At 38.6% G+C, this 18,826-nt stretch overlaps 1 protein-coding gene across 2 annotated transcripts in view; it reads left to right on the plus strand.

Moving 5' to 3' along the window:
* Usp16 (ubiquitin specific peptidase 16) overlaps positions 1 to 18,826 on the plus strand; it is a 32,425-nt gene that overhangs the window by 10,644 nt on the left and 2,955 nt on the right. For both annotated transcript variants that reach the window (XM_021648002.2, XM_021648003.2), the window contains 13 exons: positions 2,069 to 2,172; positions 3,258 to 3,361; positions 6,302 to 6,489; positions 6,964 to 7,059; positions 9,023 to 9,153; positions 9,428 to 9,515; positions 10,487 to 10,565; positions 12,077 to 12,168; positions 12,728 to 12,784; positions 14,105 to 14,278; positions 14,986 to 15,652; positions 16,814 to 16,908; positions 17,662 to 17,748. In XM_021648002.2, coding sequence (XP_021503677.1) covers positions 2,069 to 2,172; positions 3,258 to 3,361; positions 6,302 to 6,489; positions 6,964 to 7,059; positions 9,023 to 9,153; positions 9,428 to 9,515; positions 10,487 to 10,565; positions 12,077 to 12,168; positions 12,728 to 12,784; positions 14,105 to 14,278; positions 14,986 to 15,652; positions 16,814 to 16,908; positions 17,662 to 17,748 — 1,962 coding nt within the window. The remainder of the gene's footprint in view (positions 1 to 2,068; positions 2,173 to 3,257; positions 3,362 to 6,301; positions 6,490 to 6,963; positions 7,060 to 9,022; positions 9,154 to 9,427; positions 9,516 to 10,486; positions 10,566 to 12,076; positions 12,169 to 12,727; positions 12,785 to 14,104; positions 14,279 to 14,985; positions 15,653 to 16,813; positions 16,909 to 17,661; positions 17,749 to 18,826) is intronic.

An 18,826-nucleotide genomic window follows, 5' to 3' on the forward strand; every position in this document is an offset into this window, starting at 1 on the left:
TGTGGTTGCTGGGAATTGAACTCAGGACCTCTGGAAGAGCAGCCAGTACTCTTAACCTCTGAGACATCTCTCCAGCCCTTGCTCCATTTTTTAAAAATAAATATTTTAAGCTTTATTTTTAATTATGTGTATTGTGAATGTCCGTGGTGGATATGTGCATCTCAGTGCAGGTGTTCATGGAAGCCAGAAGAGGCTGGCACATTCCTTGGAACTGGGGTTACAGGTGGTTGTGAGCCACCTGGTGTGTGTGTGTTCTGGGACTGAACTGGATGAGTGGTATGCAGTCTTTGAGGCTGAACCATCTCTCTCTCTCTTTTTGTTTTGTTTTTAAAATTTTATTTTATTTTTATTAATCACAGTTTATTCACTTTGTATCTCAGCTGTAGCCTCCTCCTCCACCCCCTTCCAATCCCACCCTCCCTCCCTTTTCTTTTCCTGTGCCCCTCCCCCAGTCCACTGGTAGGGGAGGGCCTTCTCCCCTTCCATCTGACCCTAGTCTATCAGGTCTCATCAGAACTGGCTTCTTTGCCTTCTGTGGCCTGGTAAGGCTGCTCCCCCATCACATAGAGGTAATCAAAGAGCCAGCACATGAGGTCATGTCAGAGACAGTCCCTGTTCCTATTACTTGGACACTGAGCTGCCATGGGCTACATCTGTGCAGGGGTTCTAGGTTATCTCCATGCATGGTCCTTGGTTGGAGTATCAGTCTCACAAAAGACCCTTGTGCCCAGATTCTTTGGTTCTGTTGCTCTCCTTGTGGAGCCTGAACCATCTCTTAAGCTCATCCCATTATTGTTTAAAAGTTGAAATTGTATAGAAATAATTACAGATTTAAAGGTAATTATAGTCCTAAAAATTGACACACATACTCTTAGACATTTTGCTTAGTTTCTCCCAAATTGATACAATATCATAGCTAAAATTTTGACATTGATATAATTCATCAACTTAGATTTTCAGTCTTAGTCCTAGGTGTCTGTATGGGGGCAGTTTCTGTGTGGTATACCATTCTTTTACTTGTGTAGATTTATGTATCCACAGTTAAAATACAAATAGTTTTAGTATCATGTAGAGGTGTTGTATTGCCCTTTCTAGTCCCACTGGCACCCTTCTCTGCATACCAAAGTTCTAGAAATTTTGTATGGGGATGATGTGGTTTTTCCTCATAAGGGGATAAGCTTATGCTGCTAGGCATGGTGGCTTTTAAAGCAAAGTCTATGGATGAGTTTGTTCTGGTGGCAGTGATGGTAAAGGTTTCCAAGATTAACGAAATAACATTAACTGACTTCTATAACTGTGAAAGTACTGAGTACATTTTAGTCAAAGAGAAAAGCATGAGCATTAACTGATAAGGAGAGTTGTGGGTAGGGCTTGTTTAGCACTTTAAGAGAACAACTCATACTGTTTTTAGTTGAACAGTGCATAAAAAGACCATCATTTTTAGGAATATTAAGCTGAAAATATGTATATGATGGAAGAAGCTTAAGAGAACCTTTTCAGGGGTTGTTATAGAGTCTGAAGGAGATCTGATGTGGATTGATGTGGATCTGATTGGAATGTGTGGGTGTATGGTGGGGACAGAACCAGGATCTTGTTACACAAGGCAAATGTTCTACCATTGTGTGGTTGTGTTTTCATGGCGACTGGAAAGTATAAATAGTTGAAAAGGAAGAGTAATTTTAGTGCCAAAATGTCCTTTTTTCTTGAATATTCTCAGTTGCCTATGGATATTTAAGTTAAAAAGAAAACCCAGACATTGCAGAGGCTACATTTTTTTTTTTAACGTCTTTATTTTGTGTGAATATGTGTGTGCATGAGTTAGGGATGGATCATGCCCAGGTGTGCTAGCAGAGGTTAGAAGATAGCTGGAAGGAATATGTTCTCTCCACTAAGTTCTTGGAAAACCAAAATCAGGTTTTACCTGTTGAACCTTCCTCATTAGCCCTCAACACTTTATTTTTGAAATTGTAAAAATGACAAAGTTCTTGAGGTACATGTATGTTCATGATGGGTTATAAACTAATCTGGTGAGTTTTTGGCTTTGAGGCTTATGATTATGACTCCCTAGGGCTGTGGCAGAGATTCTCAGGAGCAGCATGCCTTGAAGCACTACATTACACCAAGATCTGAGCCTCACTATCTGGTGCTTAGTTTGGACAACTGGAGTGTCTGGTGAGTTTCAACTCCTGTACCTATTGACTAGGGATTATCTGAAGTACTAGAGAAATAAACTATTAAAAAGTAAACTTGTACTGGCTTGTCACTTAGCACTGCATAGCAGAAAAACAAGTTCCTTGAAGACAGGGATCATCACCTCTTTGTTTCTTTTTCTTGTGGTGGTGTTTTTAGTGTAAAGATAGGGACACCAAGTAGAAATTTCAAATAAGTGAGAATATAGTAAAAGGATATAGTAAAATTTCTACAAAATTATTGTTACGTCATTATGTTGTCTCCTAAATTATAACATTAACTGTTCTTTGTTTCATTAAAGACTGCTTTTACAGTAGCATTTGTTGAATATCATCTGTCACCTGTAACATTTGTTAATTTTGTTGGCATAGGTCTGTAGTTTAAATGACGTATACAAAAGACTCTGTAGTGCATGCATATGAGTGTGCATGTTGTACATGCAGAGGCCAAATGGTATCTTCCTCTGTTGCTCACCACCTTACGGCGTCGAGACGATCTCTGTTGAGACAGTCTCTCACTGAAGGGGAAGGTTGTTGAGTGTTTGTTTGTTTGTTTGTTTGTTTGTTTTGTTGGTTGGTTTAGCTAGCCAGGGGACTCCACTGTACAATATTAAAATTACAGGCGAGTGTAGACATATGGGGAGTCAAACCCAGATCATCATGTTGTGCAGCAAGTGCTCTTATGCACTGAGCCATATCCCAGGCCAGAACAGACTTAATGGATGAAGAGTGTCACTCAGCTGTGGAGCACATGGCTAGCATGCATGAGACCTGTGTTCCGTTCCTAGAACATCATATGGGGGAGAAATGACAAAAACCACTTTTTGATTTTAATGATGTACCCTGTGTTTGCATGTATGAGGACAGAGGACAGCTTTCACGAATCAGTTCTCTCCATTGGGTTCTGGGGATTGAGCTCAGGTTGTCGGGATTTTGACACAAGTACTTTTATCCAGTGAGCCATTGCCATCCCTGCTTCTGTTATTTTTAGTAGAGTAACTTGACAGTTAAATGATTTGTCTGTCTGTCTTGTAGTTTTCAGTTTGTCAATTTTTTTCTCTGTTATAGGTGTTACAAGTGTGACGAGGAGGTCAAATACTGTAGTTCAAACCGATTGGGCCAAGTGGTTGATTATGTTAGAAAACAAGCTGGAATTACAACTCCAAAACCAGGTAAAACAATTTATTTCTTAATAGCCATCTATGGCAATGTTGGATTTGTGTAGCTGCTTTTATTTACTTACTCACTCTTTTTTTTTTTTTTTTTTTTTGAGACAGGGTCTCCCTGTGTAGTCCTGGCTATCCTGGAACTTGCTATGTAGACCAGGCTGGCCTTGAGCTCACATTAATCCTTCTGTCTCTGTCTCTCAAAATGCACCATGTCCAGACATTCATTTATTTTTTGTGACCATGTTTTTCTGTAGATGAGGCTTGCCGGGTGTTTGAGTCACCTGACTCAGCCTTTTGTTCACTGGATTACAGGTGCATGACCCCACACCCAGTTAATTTGTTACTCTAGTATTGCACATAGCAGGTAAGCCATGACTCATTTTAAACCGAGAAGCTATTTTTGGTGTTACAATTAAATACAATTAAATAGGGTGTGAGAAATGATTTAGTCATGTGTGATAAAGGGCCTGGACTAAGGTCATTGAAGGTCAAAAGAAGTAGGCACTCCTCTCATAGCTCTGGCCCAGAACTTACTATAGACTGTGTGTGTGTGTGTGTGTGTGAGAGAGAGAGAGAGAGGGGCAGAAAGACAGACAGAGAGACTGTGAGAGAGAGGGAGAGGAGTAAGTGTGTGTGATGGAATCATAAGGACTTTCTTTTTCTATTTTTCTTTTATTGAAGGTTTTGTAAATGTAACTTTTATTGACCTGATTCAGTTGTCAGCTCCAATGTTTTTTGCCTCTGTCTGCTAACCTCAACCTAGTCCTGGAAGCATCTAGTCTCCATACAATCTAAGCCTAGAATGTTTCCAGCCTCTGAGACTTACTGCTGAATAAGCTCTCTCTCTCTCTTATTCTCTCACTCTCTCCCTTCCTTCCTTCCTCTGTTCCCCCTTTCGTTTGTTTGTTCGTTCCTTTCTTTCTTTTTTTAGTTTTTGGTTTTTAGAGATAGTTTTTCTGCATAATAGCCCTGGCTGTCCTCTACACCCTTTGTAGATTAGGCTGGCCTCGAACTCACAGAGATCTGCTAGCCTCTGCCTTCCTAGGATTAACGGTGTGTTCCACGGCACTGGTAAACTCACCCTTGTATGTTCTTGTCAGTTCTGGCTGGCTGGTTCAACTCAGCTATTTTGGCTCAAACTCCTCTCTAAGCTTACTGATTTGACCTAAAAAAGCAAAAACAAACTGGAATAAGACAGAACAATTATAAAAATAGCCAAAGGACAAGCACGAGAACCACATAATATAGATGTAGAAACACACATGTCTGCATACACAGAAATCTCACAGAAACACAAAACTAGAAATCATAATAGATACTCAAAGGCCTTGTTGGGGGCAGGGTTGCTATAAAGCATTAGAACACAGAGAACCTCCAAAAATGCCATTGAGTTCAATTGGAGATAGCTTCTGGGTTAGGGATGAGATCAGGTCATGTGTCTTCTTCCACTCTGAGAACTGGGACTCCATCTGGTACAGACCCATGCAAGCCCTGTGCTCTGGAATCTCAAAATTGTGGTGGCTTTGGATTGCCTCATAGGGAGTGCTTCTGAGACCTGTCAGGTGTGGTCACTTTGGATCCCAAGTAGAAAGTGTTTCTAGATATTGGATGGGCTGGGAGGGGTCGTGCTAAGAGAGTCCATAGGAGGGAGGAAAGCTGGGTGTGTTATGAAGGTCTGTGTAGACCCTTGAGAGTGGGTGCATAGAAGAAGGAGAGGCCACAGCACATGGTCTGCTACAAAGCTGGGGATGAGACTAGGGCATTGGATTAGAGGACAGGAAGGAGAATGGAGGTTGCTTATCTGATTTCTTGGGTGGTGTGTGTAACAGGTTTCCAGAAATGCCTGTAGATTTAACTATACTATATTTAGTGTGGTATATTTGTAATGGAAAACTTTCAGTCTATCTGTTAAATAAAATGAATACATACACATGAGTTTTTAGACAAAGGTTGTGTTTTGTTTTTTGGAGATTCTGGACTTCTATAGCCCTGGCTAGCCTAGAATTCACATAGATCTGCCTACCTCTATCTTCCAAATGCTGGGATTAAAGGTATGTGCCACTGTGGCAGGCTAGAGGTAGGGTCTTCTGTAGCTCTACTGATCTTACATGTATTCAAGGATGACATGAGGTTTTGATCCTCCTGTCTCCACCTCTCACGTGCTGGTATTACAGACATACAGTACCACTCTTATGAGATGCTAGGAATCAAACCCTAGGCAGACCAGCCTCGCACTCACAGAAATCAACCTGTCTCTGCATCCTGAGTGCTTTACCTATGCTGCTACCACCACCCAGCATTTGTGACTTTCTTTTTTTGTTTGTTTCTCAATGTAGCCTTGGCTGTCCTGAAAATCACTCTGTAGTCCAGGCTGGCCTCAAACTCATAGGGATCTGCCTGCCTCTGCCTCATTGAGTGCTTGGGTTACAGCCATGAACCACTGTGTTTGGCTATTTGTGACATTTTCTAATGGTCAGGCGCTTAGGTTCTTCCTGAGTGAATTGGCATGGTGTACAGTGTTTGCTTTAAACTTGTTATTTAGTAACTTGTGTTGACAAATGTCTTTTTCAAGCCCCAGTTGTTTATTTATGTCAAAATTGGATTTTGGTTAGAATTAATTTGAACATATTATGCTTACATTGCTCTGTGTTCTAACTGTGCATGGTAAGATATTTTCATATATAGAGATATTTATGTAATAAAGAGAAGACTTCATAACCAAAACATATGCTACTTTTACACTTGTCAAACTTGATTATATCACCAGTTCTGAATGTCTGTTGCTTCTTTTGTGAGCTTACCACTACTTGTAAGTATCAGTCAAATCCATGCCAGTGGTCAACACTAGTTTAAAAATTCTATTTAAGTGTTCTAAATGTCACTTTACATTTAACATAGGCATATTCTATACTTTCCCAAATCTTCTTTTTCTTCTTTTTATAGCAGAGAAAGATAATGGACACATTGAACTTGAAAATAAAAAATTGGAGAAAGAGAGTAAAAATGAACAAGAGAGAGAGAAATCAGAAAACATGGCTAAAGAAAATATTCCCATGGACTCTGCTTCCCAGATAATCGTGAAAGGACTCAGTAATTTGGGAAATACTTGCTTCTTCAATGCAGTTATGCAGGTGACAAAATTATCTTATGCCCTCAAACTCTGAAGGTAGAGATAGTTGTATCCTCCTGTGCATTCAGTGTAACAAGTGCCTATTGCAGTAAAGCACTGGCCAGCACTGTTAGCAATGGAGTTTCAAGCAGTCATAGCCCCTGCTCTCATGAGGCATCAGGGGACACAGGACAGCCTGGTACAGAAAGAAAGATGTAGTGGTAGTAAGTCGTGGTGTGAGTTACTGTTGGGATGTAGGAACAGGTATTTCCACCCCAATCATAGCAGGAGAATGCCCCTCTGAAGTGATGTGTGCGCTCAAACCTGCTTCATGAGCTGTGGAGAATTCAGAGAAGAGCATTCTGTAGTATTTTCTCTTGTTGGTAGAGATGTAATGAAGACTGCAGTGTTGGTTGTAGTTTTCTGTTTTGGTAGAATAAACACATAAATGCTTGAGTGGCTTGATTATTGATTTTGTTTCTATCCTGCATTACAGAATTTGTCACAAACACCAGTACTTAGAGAACTACTAAAAGAAGTAAAAATGTCCGGAACAATTGTTAAAATAGAACCACCTGATCTGGCACTAACAGTATGTATTTGATGCAATTTAACTTTACTTATTTTTATTTTTAATTTTGAGACAGGGTCTTGCTCTGTAGCTGTCCTAGAATTTGCTATGTAGATCAAGCTGACCTTGAATTTAGAGATCTACCTGCTCTGCCTCCTAGGTGCTGGGATTAAAGGCGTGTGCCACTATACCTGTCTCTTTAGTCATTTTAAGATAGGTTCTTCTGTATATCCCAGGATGGCCTGACAGTTCCTATGTATCCCAGTCTGACCTCAGATCTTGGCAGGCCTTCTGTTTTGGCTTTCTAAGTTCTTGGATTGGAGGTGTATCTAACCATGCTAAGCCAGATTTTTAAAATAATTGACCCAGAAAGATATCTCCGTGGTTAAAGTCACTTGCTGCTAAGCCTGCTGATCTGAGTTCAGTCCTTTGGACTGCCATGGTAGAAGGTGAGAAATGACTCCCTAATATTTTTTTCCTGACTTCCACGCTTGCATGTGTACTTACTTATTTCCACAAAATAAATGTGTATAAATAAATAAAACTTGACTTTGTAAATGTACATATTCCAGTTTGTTCTGAGGAATTGAAACATCTCTGCCTTTTTGTTTGGTTTTATTTCAGTCAAAGTTAAACAGTTTAGAAACAACTTAGGAGCTGAGCAGTGGTGGCGCACACCTTTAGTCCCACTGCTTGGGACGCAGAGTCAGGCAGATCTCTGAGTTCGAGGCTAGCCTGGTCTCCAAAGCCAGAATAGCCAGAGCTACACGGAGAAACCCTGTCTAAAAAACTAAAAAAAGAAACAACTTAGGACAAATAGCTGTTATAAGAACCGTTTACTATGAGTATGCCATGGGTTTTTTATTTGTTTGTTTGTTTTGTTTGGTATGTGTGTGTTCTACCTCCCTGTTAGGAATGTTGTTAATTGTGAAGCCCCCAGCCTGCACTGTTATTTTTTATTTATTTGTTTATATATGTATGTATTTTATGTGTATGAATGCTCTGTCTACATGTACAAATGCATGTCAGAAAAGGGTACAAATCCTATTATAGACAGTTGTGGGCCACCATGTGGTTGCTGGGAATTGAACTCTGGGTCCTCTGGAAGAGCAGCCAGTGCTCTTAACCACTGAACCATCTCTCCAGTCCCTGTGCTGTTGTTTTTAACATCTTTCAATTTGACTTAAGTATTATGTAGCCAAATAAATTACCTTATCCATTGTTGTTAGAATTTTGCCTTAGCTTTCTCAATTCTTAGGTAATGAGTTTCTATCCATTTAAAACTAAAATAGAGATTAATTTTCTTTTAGAATTTTATTATTAAAATTGTATGTGTGAGGTGTGTGTACCATGTTTGTGTGTGTGCCATGGTATGTAGCTGGAGGTCAGAGGACTACTTTACTGAGTGGGTTCTTACCTTCCACCTTTCCACAGTTTTGGGGAACTCAGGTTTCAGTTATGCACAGCAAGTACTTTAACCACTGAGCTTTTTTGCTGGCCCAAAGCTGATTTTGTTTGTTTTTTGTTTTTGAGACAGGGTCTTTCTCTGTAATCCTGGTTGTCTAGGACTTGCTTTGTAGACCAGTCTGGCCTTGAATTCACAGAGATCCACCTACCCCTGCCTCCCAAGTGCTAGGATTAAACTGACTTCCAGGAGAACTGATTCTTTTTTTGAGAGAGAGAGAGAGAGAGAGAGAGAGAGAGAGAGAGAGAGAGAGAGAGAGGGTTTCTCTGTGTAGCCTTTGCTTTCCTGTACTCACTTTGTAGACCAAACTGGCCTACAAACTGCCTCTGCCTCCCAGAGTGCTGGCCTTAAAGGCCTGTGCCACCGTGCTTAGCTCAGAGAAACGGCAAGTTTCTGTATCTCTTGATATACACTTCATATGTTTATATTGGGCAGTTCCATCAGTATCATTGGCTTATTACATTTTGGTTAAGTAAATGATTAACATTTGATTGAAATAATTTTTATTCCTATTTGCAGGAGCCTTTAGAAGTAAACCTTGAGCCTCCAGGTCCTCTTACTGTAGCTATGAGCCAGTTTCTTAATGAGATGCAAGAGAACAAAAAGCAAATTGTGACGCCTAAAGAACTATTTTCTCAGGTCTGTAAAAAGTGAGTATCCACTTGATTGTGCTTTGCGTGCATCAGTAAGATGCTGAGAAAAAAAGTTTTAGACTGATAGCATTAGAGCCAAATGAATAAACATATTTCATTCTGATTTAAATTATCACATGCTTCCTGTGATAATTAAAGCTGCCTAGCATGTTCTTACAATAGACACAAATTTTGAGAAAACTGTGACACTGTTACTCAGATGTAACTCTAAAGCTTTAAGTAGTCAATTCATCACTTCTTTCCTTTCATCTTTTTTTTTTTTTTTCTTCAGAGCAGCACGTTTTAAAGGGTACCAGCAACAAGACAGCCAGGAGCTACTTCGCTACCTACTGGATGGGATGAGAGCAGAAGAACACCAAGTTAGCATACTCTGAGAATCCAGTCTTGTACTGTCATGGGCTCACCTGCCATTTCCTGCCAGTCACAGAGGCCACTGTGCTTTTAGACACTTATTAATGCCAGGTTTTCCAGCCAATATTCTTCTTCATTAGAATAAGTGAAGAGGATTAAAGCTCTTCTCTTAAATTGAGATTTTTTTGTTTGTATATTTGTTTACTGGATGCTTGCAGCAGTACCACATTTAAGGGCTCTGTTTACACTAGACTCCACCGGGAGAGATGCAGAACACTGGGAAACATTTCTCCCCAAACAGTCCTTGTTGCAGCACTCTTTCTCTGAGTATGGCTTAATACAAGTGCTAAATCCGGGAAGCATTTTGAATTTAAGAGTCAGGGGATGGTTTTTACAACTAAAAACTTTTTTGTTAATTACTAGGATATATAATGTATTTTGGAGGTATGACTTTTATTAATTGCAGTAACGGTAACAGCAGTCATAACTCATTGTTCACTTATACTCGCCTCTTTTGTGTTTGATATGAATTGTCTTACCTAGTTCTTGGCAGCCATCCTATGAGGTAGATTATTTTCTTACTCCGTAGGCTGTTGTAGAGATGTCCCATGCTTAGTTCAGGTCACTCAGTAATGACACAGCAGGACAGTAAGTGTTGGATCTGATTCTTCTAGCTCTGGGGTAGCCTCGCTAGCACTAAGTATCACTGTTTTCCTGAGGTGGGAGCATGTTCTGAAAAGCAGTGCTGAGTAGGTTTAAGACCTGGAAATGCAGAGATCACACCTGTATTCAGAGCCTTGATTTATAGGCTTAATAGACATGATTTTTTTTTTAGCTCCTTGAATTAATTTTGAAAATGTGATTATCCCAATAATTTGGGGAGCTATATCTTAATCCTTTCTTGAATTTATTACATATTTTCTAAGGAAAATAACTTTAAAATTTAATAGTATATATATATTCATTTTATTACTTTTAGAGAGTGAGTAAAGGAATTCTTAAAGCATTTGGTAATTCTACTGAAAAATTGGATGAAGAAGTAAAAAATAAAGTTAAAGGTAATGTCTGACTTTTTGAACTAACACACTATAGTTGAATTCTTCTGTACCGTAGGACAAGATTACTGGCACATATATTTCAAACCCAGAACCATTTAAACAGAATTTATCCGTGTCACCATTGAGCTTTAAAAATTAATTAGTCCTCCAGTGTTAAATACTTTGGAAAAGTTTATAATATGTATGTATTCTGTGTATGCATTAATATGTTGAGATCTATAAAGATAGAATTGAGATAGCGTCACAATTTTTTTCAGAAACTAAATTAATAAACAGTAAAGTGAATGGCACCAGTTTGACTTATCAGTAGCTGCTTATTAGTCATAAAGTTGGCTTAGCTCCTGTTGTGTCTTTTAAGGATTTAGGACAGGGTCTTACTCTAGCTCAGGCTAGGCTAGAACTCGCAAATCTTTCTGCCTCAACCTCTTGAGGGCTGGAATTACAGGCATGACCCACCACTTGTGGCTTTGTCCATGGAACTTAATGTGACAATGGTGCTCTCCTGTAAAGACACAACTGCCTACGTGGAGCTACTGACCATTTGACACATGGCTGATGAGACACAAGAACTACATTTCATTTTTATTTAATTTATGTAAAATGTAAGCAGCCACAGTGACTAAGGGATTCAGGTTCCGGCCACCTCAGTCTCCTCAGCCTCCCATCTGCTGTACAAGTATTTTCCTACACCTGGCACATACCACTTGAGTAACGCTTATACAGTTTCTGTATTTTGAAAATTAACTGATTAGATATTTGGACTGGAGAGATGGCTGAGAGGTTAACAGTCTGGTTGCTCTTCCAGAAGTCTGTGCTCAATTCCCAGCAACCGCATAGTGTCTCACAGCCATCAGTAATGAGATCTGGTGCCCTCTTCTGGCGTGCAGGCATACATACAGGCAGAACATTGCATAATAAATAAATAAATCTTAAAATAAAGTGATTGGATAGTAAAATACTCTCTGACTTTAAACATGTCAAAAGTATTGGTAGGGCTGTAGAAAATCAAAGGGAACATTTTCCCTGATAGTTCCTTGGGTTGTTGTTTTGTTTTTAAATATAGGAAATGTTCAGTTTTAGAGCTCACAAACCAAGTTGTATGTTTTCTCCAAGTTTTCTTTTTCGAAACTGCAGTCTCTTATCAATACTGGTTGGTTGTATTCAAATGTTAGTGCTGGAACAAGGCAGGATCTAGGAACTAACTAGGATCAACTAGCAGAATCTGGTATTGTCATCTTACAGGTAGATGATAAGACTCATTGACTTGTTTCTTACTAATAGACTTTAGATAAGAACATTAATATTTATAAAAGGTGATTGTGTCAGTTATGTTCTCAGTGGTAGAATGTATGCTGCTAAATTGACAGCTTAAAACTATAATACTGGTAACTATGAATAGAAGAAACTGTTTAGGGACAGGAAATTAAAGGTAAAACCTTAGATAAGTAATTTAAACTTTTCTCAATTAATTTTAAGAAATAATTGTGATTTTTTTGTTGTTGTTGTTACAGATTATGAAAAGAAAAAGACAATCCCAAGTTTTGTGGACCGTATCTTTGGTGGCGAACTAACTAGTACAATCATGTGTGATGAATGCAGGACTGTAAGTGGTTATCTTTTGGTATGGAGTTGGACATTAGTACTCACTGAGGGCAATTAGTATCAATTCTTTTCTCGGACAGAAGTACTTAGTTAAATATATTGCTAGTTGGTTTTGAGATGTAGCCCAGGCTGGCTGGGGCTCACAGCCCTGAGTCCGGGGCGCCCAGGTGTGCACCCCCATGTGCAGCCCTCACAGGGTGTGCTCTTTACTGTTGTGCGGTTCTTTCTGTTTGTTTGGTGGTGTTTGCTTCTGTTTTGGTTTTTAAGACAGGGCTTCTCTGTGCAGCCTTAGCTATCCTGGACTCACTTTATAGACCAAGCTCCCTTGAACTCAGGCCTGTGCCACTGTGCCCAGCTTGTATTTTTTTTTTTAATTTCATATTTTCTTAATCCTTTGCTTATTAAATCCCACCTTCTACCCCTCATCTCTGGGTGGTGGGAGAGGAATCCTAATAGGTAATATTTAATGTGAGTGTCTTTCTTTCCAGGTACGAAATGCTTTAATACTAAGCTTTAATTTTTTTTCTTTTCCTTTTACATTGCCTCTTTGGTTGGTTAAGGTCTCCTTGGTGCATGAATCTTTCCTTGATTTGTCACTCCCAGTTTTAGATGATCAGGTAAGACTATTTTATTTTATCAAACAAGATTTGTTTCCCCATGTGTTCATTGTGTCTTTGTTTGATCTTATGAGGAACATCTTACCTTTTAAGGATGTAGTGTTACCAGCCAGCCCATGGAAAAATTTTCCAGGGTCTATTAGAGATGGAATCATTTTTAGGATTTGAAAAGAAAAAGAGCTATTTTCTTTATTAAAGTGTCTAGAATTCTTTGTACATATTATCTTGAGAGTATATAGGCAAATATTTTTTTTCTCATTAAAATAGCAGTTTTCATTATTTAAGGCTTTCCACAAGTCCTTTGCAGTCTTAAGTGCATAAAGATTAAATAAAAAATTATCATCTCAGTTTTATACCATATTGCTTTGGTTCCTTTAAGTGGCTCTAAGATACAAAAGAATGTTGCTGGGTGTGGTTTCTAATGGCTTTAATCTCAGCTCTGGGGAGGCAGAAATAAGCAGATCTCTGAATTTAAGGCTGGCCTGGTCTGTAGGGGGTTCTAGGCCAGCAAGTGACACAGTGAGAACCCTACTTGTAAGTAAATAATTGAATATTGAATAAATCATAATTCAAATTCATATGAATTAGGAACCCTTTGCCCTGTTACGCAGAGTAATTAAAGTCTTACCAAACTTTTATTTACTCTCCCAAAACTATCATTTACAAGCAGAAAAAGGAAAAAGTAAAGAGGAGTTCTGTGGTGGGATATAGAGACCACAAACACAGAATATGGTTGCAAAAGAACATATATAAAACATGCTCTGGCATGTAGCCAGTAAAATTATTTTCGTTCCTTTTTTACCATACTTACATGTAATACTTCCTTTTTTGTGGGAGTATGCAGCAACTGGCTGCAGGTGCTCTTGAAACCCCGGAGGAGCTAGAGATAGGGGTGGCTGTGAGTCACCTGGCATAGGTCTCTCCTTAACTGCTGAGCCATCAGTTCAGCCCCTGATGCTTTTTTGTTGTTTTGTTTCATATTTTCTCAGCACATGATGATTGTTGTCTTTATATAATGTTTCTTTTTTCTGTCTCTTTTTTCTTCTTTTTTGTTTTTTGAGATAGAGTTCTCTGTTTAACAGTCCTGACTCTCCTGGACTTACTCTGTACACCAGGCGGGCCTAGAACTCGCAAGAGATCCACCTGCCTCTGCCTCCTGAGTACTGGGCTTAAAAGCGTGTACCACCACAACTGGGCCTTTATATAACTTTTTGTATATTGTGGAAATTATAAGAGTAAAAATCATTAGGTTACATGAATTTTCATTTGCCAAGTAGTAGTAGTAGTAGTAGTAATATTTTGTTTTCCTCCTATTTTAAGAGTGGTAAGAAAAGTATAAATGATAAAAATGTGAAAAAGACAATGGAGGAAGAAGATAAAGACAGTGAGGAAGAGAAAGATGACAGCTACATGAAAACAAGAAGTGATATTCCTTCAGGAACAAGCAAGCACATACAGAAAAAGGCAAAGAAGCAAGCCAAAAAGCAAGCCAAGGTGGGTAACTATAAGAAAAATTATGCTTTTCCTTTATTCATTGTATATTTACTTTTTTTGTTGTTTGGTTTTTTTGTTTTTTGAGATGGGTTTTCCTGGAACCTTGGCTGTCTCTGTGTAGAACAGACTGGCCTTGAACTCACGGAGATGTGCCTGCCACTGCCTCCCAGAACACTGGGATTACAGGGGTGCTCCACTACCACCAAGCCCAGAGCTTCAACCATGCAGCAAAGAAAATGCTGGGAATGGCATGGGCTTTTGAAACCTCTGTGCCTGCCCCCAGTAACATATGTCTTCCAACAAGGCCACACCTCACATGTACCTGTGGGGACCATTGTATTCAAACCACCACAAGAGGGTAATCATACACCACTTCATCTAATAATTGGCTGCTCAGTTTTAAGTTTTAGAGCTCTACGTAGATCACTTCTCAAGAAAAGACACCATCCCTTGTATTGCCATTTCCACAGTAGTCCAACGTTTTGATGAATAGTGATTATTCTTGATTTCATTTAAAGAACTTTTTGTCATAATTTACTTGAACTCTGATAATAAAGGAATTTTTTAAATCAGAATTTGAAAGTGAACACTCCTTATAAAATGACTTGGTTGAGAACCAACAAAATATGATGTGGTATGTGCACTCATTTCTTTTTCTGTTTCTGCTTCTCTCCCTCTTTCTCTCATTATGTATACTTCTGACACAGAACCAACGAAGGCAACAAAAAATTCAAGAAAGATTTCTTCACTTAAATGATATCTGTACCACTGACCACACTGTAGACAATGAGAATGAAGCTGAAATCTCACTTCTGGGAGAAGTGGAAGTGGATATTGAATCCAACCATGTTTCTCAAGAGGAGGCTGCACATACAGAATTTTATGTTAATCAGAAAGATTTGAATGACCAAGAGAAAATGATAGAAAGTATAACTGGCAGTCAAAACTGCCCAGAGGACCTGGATGTGAAAAGTGTCAACACTGAGAGTGATCTGGGGATTTTGACATCTGCAGCCAAATGTCCTAGGAATTTAAAAGGTGCCTTCCAGGAAGAAAGGACCAGTGGAGAATTAGACATTACCAGTGGTTTAAAAAACCTTAATTTGAATGCTGCTGTTCATCCCGAAGAAATAAATATAGAGATTCTGAATGGCAGTCATTCTCCTGTGGCAAAGGAGTACGAGGTCATGAATGAGGATCCAGAAACTGCTTTCTGTACCCTTGCAAACCGGGAAGCCTTTAGTACTGATGAATGTTCAATCCAACATTGTTTATATCAGTTCACCCGTAATGAGAAACTTCAAGATGCGAATAAACTGCTTTGTGAAGTGTGCACAAAACAGCAGTGTAATGGACCAAAGGCAAATATAAAAGGTATTTAGGTTTTTTTCTTGCTGTTAACACTGATATTAAAGTGCATATTTTGCAGGTAGAATACTTGTGAATTATAGTCTCATGAGGGTGTGGAGAGTTACTAGTGCCCTCTTGCTTGTAAATATTTTAATAGAGGAAACTTTATTGGCATGGCTAATATACTGTACCCTAACAGCAATAAAGTGGAACAGCTTGTTTTCTGGTCTCTTCCTAAGGGTAAGTTTCCCACTGGAATGCTGTCATAACTTCCTGGCAGTGACTGGTTCTCTGCATTCTCATATCCTTGCCAGAATTTGTGATGGTTCTCTTCTCCCTTACATCAGGGAGTCGGTGTTCTTATGTGGCACCCAGAGCAAAATGACAGGCTTTCTCGTCTCCTTTCAATGTGGAACAGAGAATATCCCTTTTGAATTGCTTTGCTCATGTTATTTGTTTGAGTAAATGGGATTGAAATGGAGTAGGGTGTCACGGATTGTTGAAGACCTTCACTAAAGTAGAAGTATTTGAAAGTCATTTATTTACATGTAGATACAAAGAATAAGTAATGTTTTAGAGTAGGCAGTGGCAAGCAAGCCAAAATCCATAAGCTTAGTACTGTTTTTATAGTCTCTTAGTAAAACGTGTTTCTTTCGGTTTTAATCATTTTCATAGAGGGAGATGTGCCAAGTACCTCCAGACATCTTGATGATGTAACGGTTCTCCAAGATATCTTAACTTTATGGTGTGTGGGATTGAACGTAGGGCCTTGTGTTTTTTGGTGCTGAGTTGTACTTTAAGCCTTAAACAACAACAAAATTCTGCTTGAGACTCTTTTGCTTATGTAACCCTTGCCTGTCCTTAAACTTGCCATCCCCTGCCTCTACCTCTTAAGTACTGGGACTATAGGCATGTGCTACCATGCCCCTCACCTCCTCAAAACTGCTTTTAATTGGTATTCATAAGTGATTTGATGATATGGAACACATACTTCCAACCCTAATTCAATGTATTGCTTACTATGTGACATTATTTGGTATATACTGAGAAAACACTTGATTTTGCCTCTTGGTTAATAAACACACACACATTTCCCTGCAAGATTTTGTTAATCCTGGTTTTAGGGTTTGAGATGATCTTATAACAGACTGAATGTTTTGGTGCTAACATGTCTCCTTTCTGTAGGTGAAAGGAAATATGTTTATACCAACGCCAAGAAGCAGATGCTGGTTTCCCTTGCTCCTCCTGTCCTCACACTTCATTTAAAGAGATTTCAGCAGGTACTCCTCATAATCCTAATTTGTTTAAATATGTAATGCTTACTTTATCTGTTCTGAATTTGTTTCTGCTTTCTCTTAATTCCAATTTCAAAAATGTGGGCTATTTAAAAGAGAGATGTATATAGGTTTGTTAAAGTGGAGAAATTTACAGTCCTGACTTCTAGAACTCAGGTTTGTAGTGTCTTATTCAAAGCTTAACTTGAGATTGGAAAAACACCAGTTTACTTCTAAAAACGTTTTTTTTGTTGTTGTTGTTTTGTGTATTATATCTTTTTACTGACTTGATAAAAAGGTGTACATTGGATATTCATATTTTGTGACTGGATCTTTTCTGGAGATTTGATATATTACTACAACTTTCAAATTTTCTAGGATTTTATAGGCATTTTCCTTCTTATTGGTCAAGTTTTGTCTTGAATAGCTGGTTGGGTCTTACTGGCATTGTGTGAGCATGGAGCATGAACTGAAAAGTGATTCAAGGAAAATATTTTGCTATTGCCGAATTTCAGGAACTGAAAATCTCTGACTCAATCTCGTATTTGGGATGGCTAAGGCACAATCGGGGAACTCTCATCTGTAGTTTTGGTAGTGTGTAGTACTTAAAGAAAAACCTAAACTAGTTGGAAACAACCATTGAGGAAAAACTATTTCCCTAGAAAGGGCTGGGTATCGGGATCTCATTGGACATCAGAGGGGACAGTCTGTACAGCTTTTCCAGGAAAAGAACTCAATCTGTAACTCTCCTTTTTTTAGGCTGGTTTTAACCTACGCAAAATTAACAAACACATAAAATTCCCGGAAATCTTAGATTTGGCTCCCTTTTGTACCCTTAAATGTAAGGTAGGTAAAAACGATTTTTAAGGGAAATTGTTAAGAGAAATCATATCAAATACTTCTCCAGTATTTCACAGTAAGTATGGAGTTGATATAGTTTTTGAAGAAGGACTGGGATGTAGCTCAGTGACAAAAGTGCTTAGCTATAATTATTTGATCATTATATCTTTATAATTTCAAGATCTGAGATAAATCATTTTGAAGACTAGCTTATTTTAGGTTGTCTTAGTGACTTTTCTATTTTTGTAATAACATACCATGACCAAGTCAACATATAATAAAAAGTGTTTGTTTGGGGCTTAATAGTCTCAGGTTAGAATTTATGACCATCATGGTCAGGAACATGGCAGCAGTTAGGCATATTGAAGAGCTCATGTCTTGAGACAACCATGAGGAAGAGAGAAATAACTGGGAATGAAGTAAGGCTTTTGAAGCCTCAAAGTAAACCTCTTAGTAACATACTTCCAACAAGGCTTCACATTCTAATACTTCCCAGTTTCACCAATTGGGAATCCAACATTCAAACATAGGCCATTCTCATTTAAACTACCACACAGATAAAATTATTTTGACTTATTATGGGTATTGTTATAAATAAAAATGGTATTAGGCTAAATATCATTTAGTATTAGCCCCATGGTTATTTCGGCGGCATTATTGAACCTGCTCTCATTAAGATATAGACATCTGTTAGATTTTTTTTAATAGCTTATTTTTATTTTATGTACATTGGTGTTTTGACTGCATGTATGTCTATGTGAGAGTGTCAGATCCCCTGAAACGGGTTACATACAGTTGTGAGCTGCCATGTGGGTGCTGGGGATTGAACCAGGTTTCTCTGGAAGAACAGTCAGTGCTCTTAACCACTAAGCCATCTCTTCAGCCCACCTGTTAGATTTTATTTACCTTGGGCTGGGTAGATATTTCTACCTAAGCTATCTCAATAACCTCCCTATCTACCTCCTAGCCCCCATCCAGTGTAATCTGCCTTAATTATACATTCCTATCTGGGCTACCTTCCATCTATAATCTTATAAATGCTTGCTTATATTTTTCATCTTGGTGTTTTTTCTCCATCCCTGTC

The sequence above is a fragment of the Meriones unguiculatus genome, chromosome 17 (genome assembly GCF_030254825.1).
Source record: "Meriones unguiculatus strain TT.TT164.6M chromosome 17, Bangor_MerUng_6.1, whole genome shotgun sequence".
NCBI lineage: Eukaryota > Metazoa > Chordata > Mammalia > Rodentia > Muridae > Meriones > Meriones unguiculatus.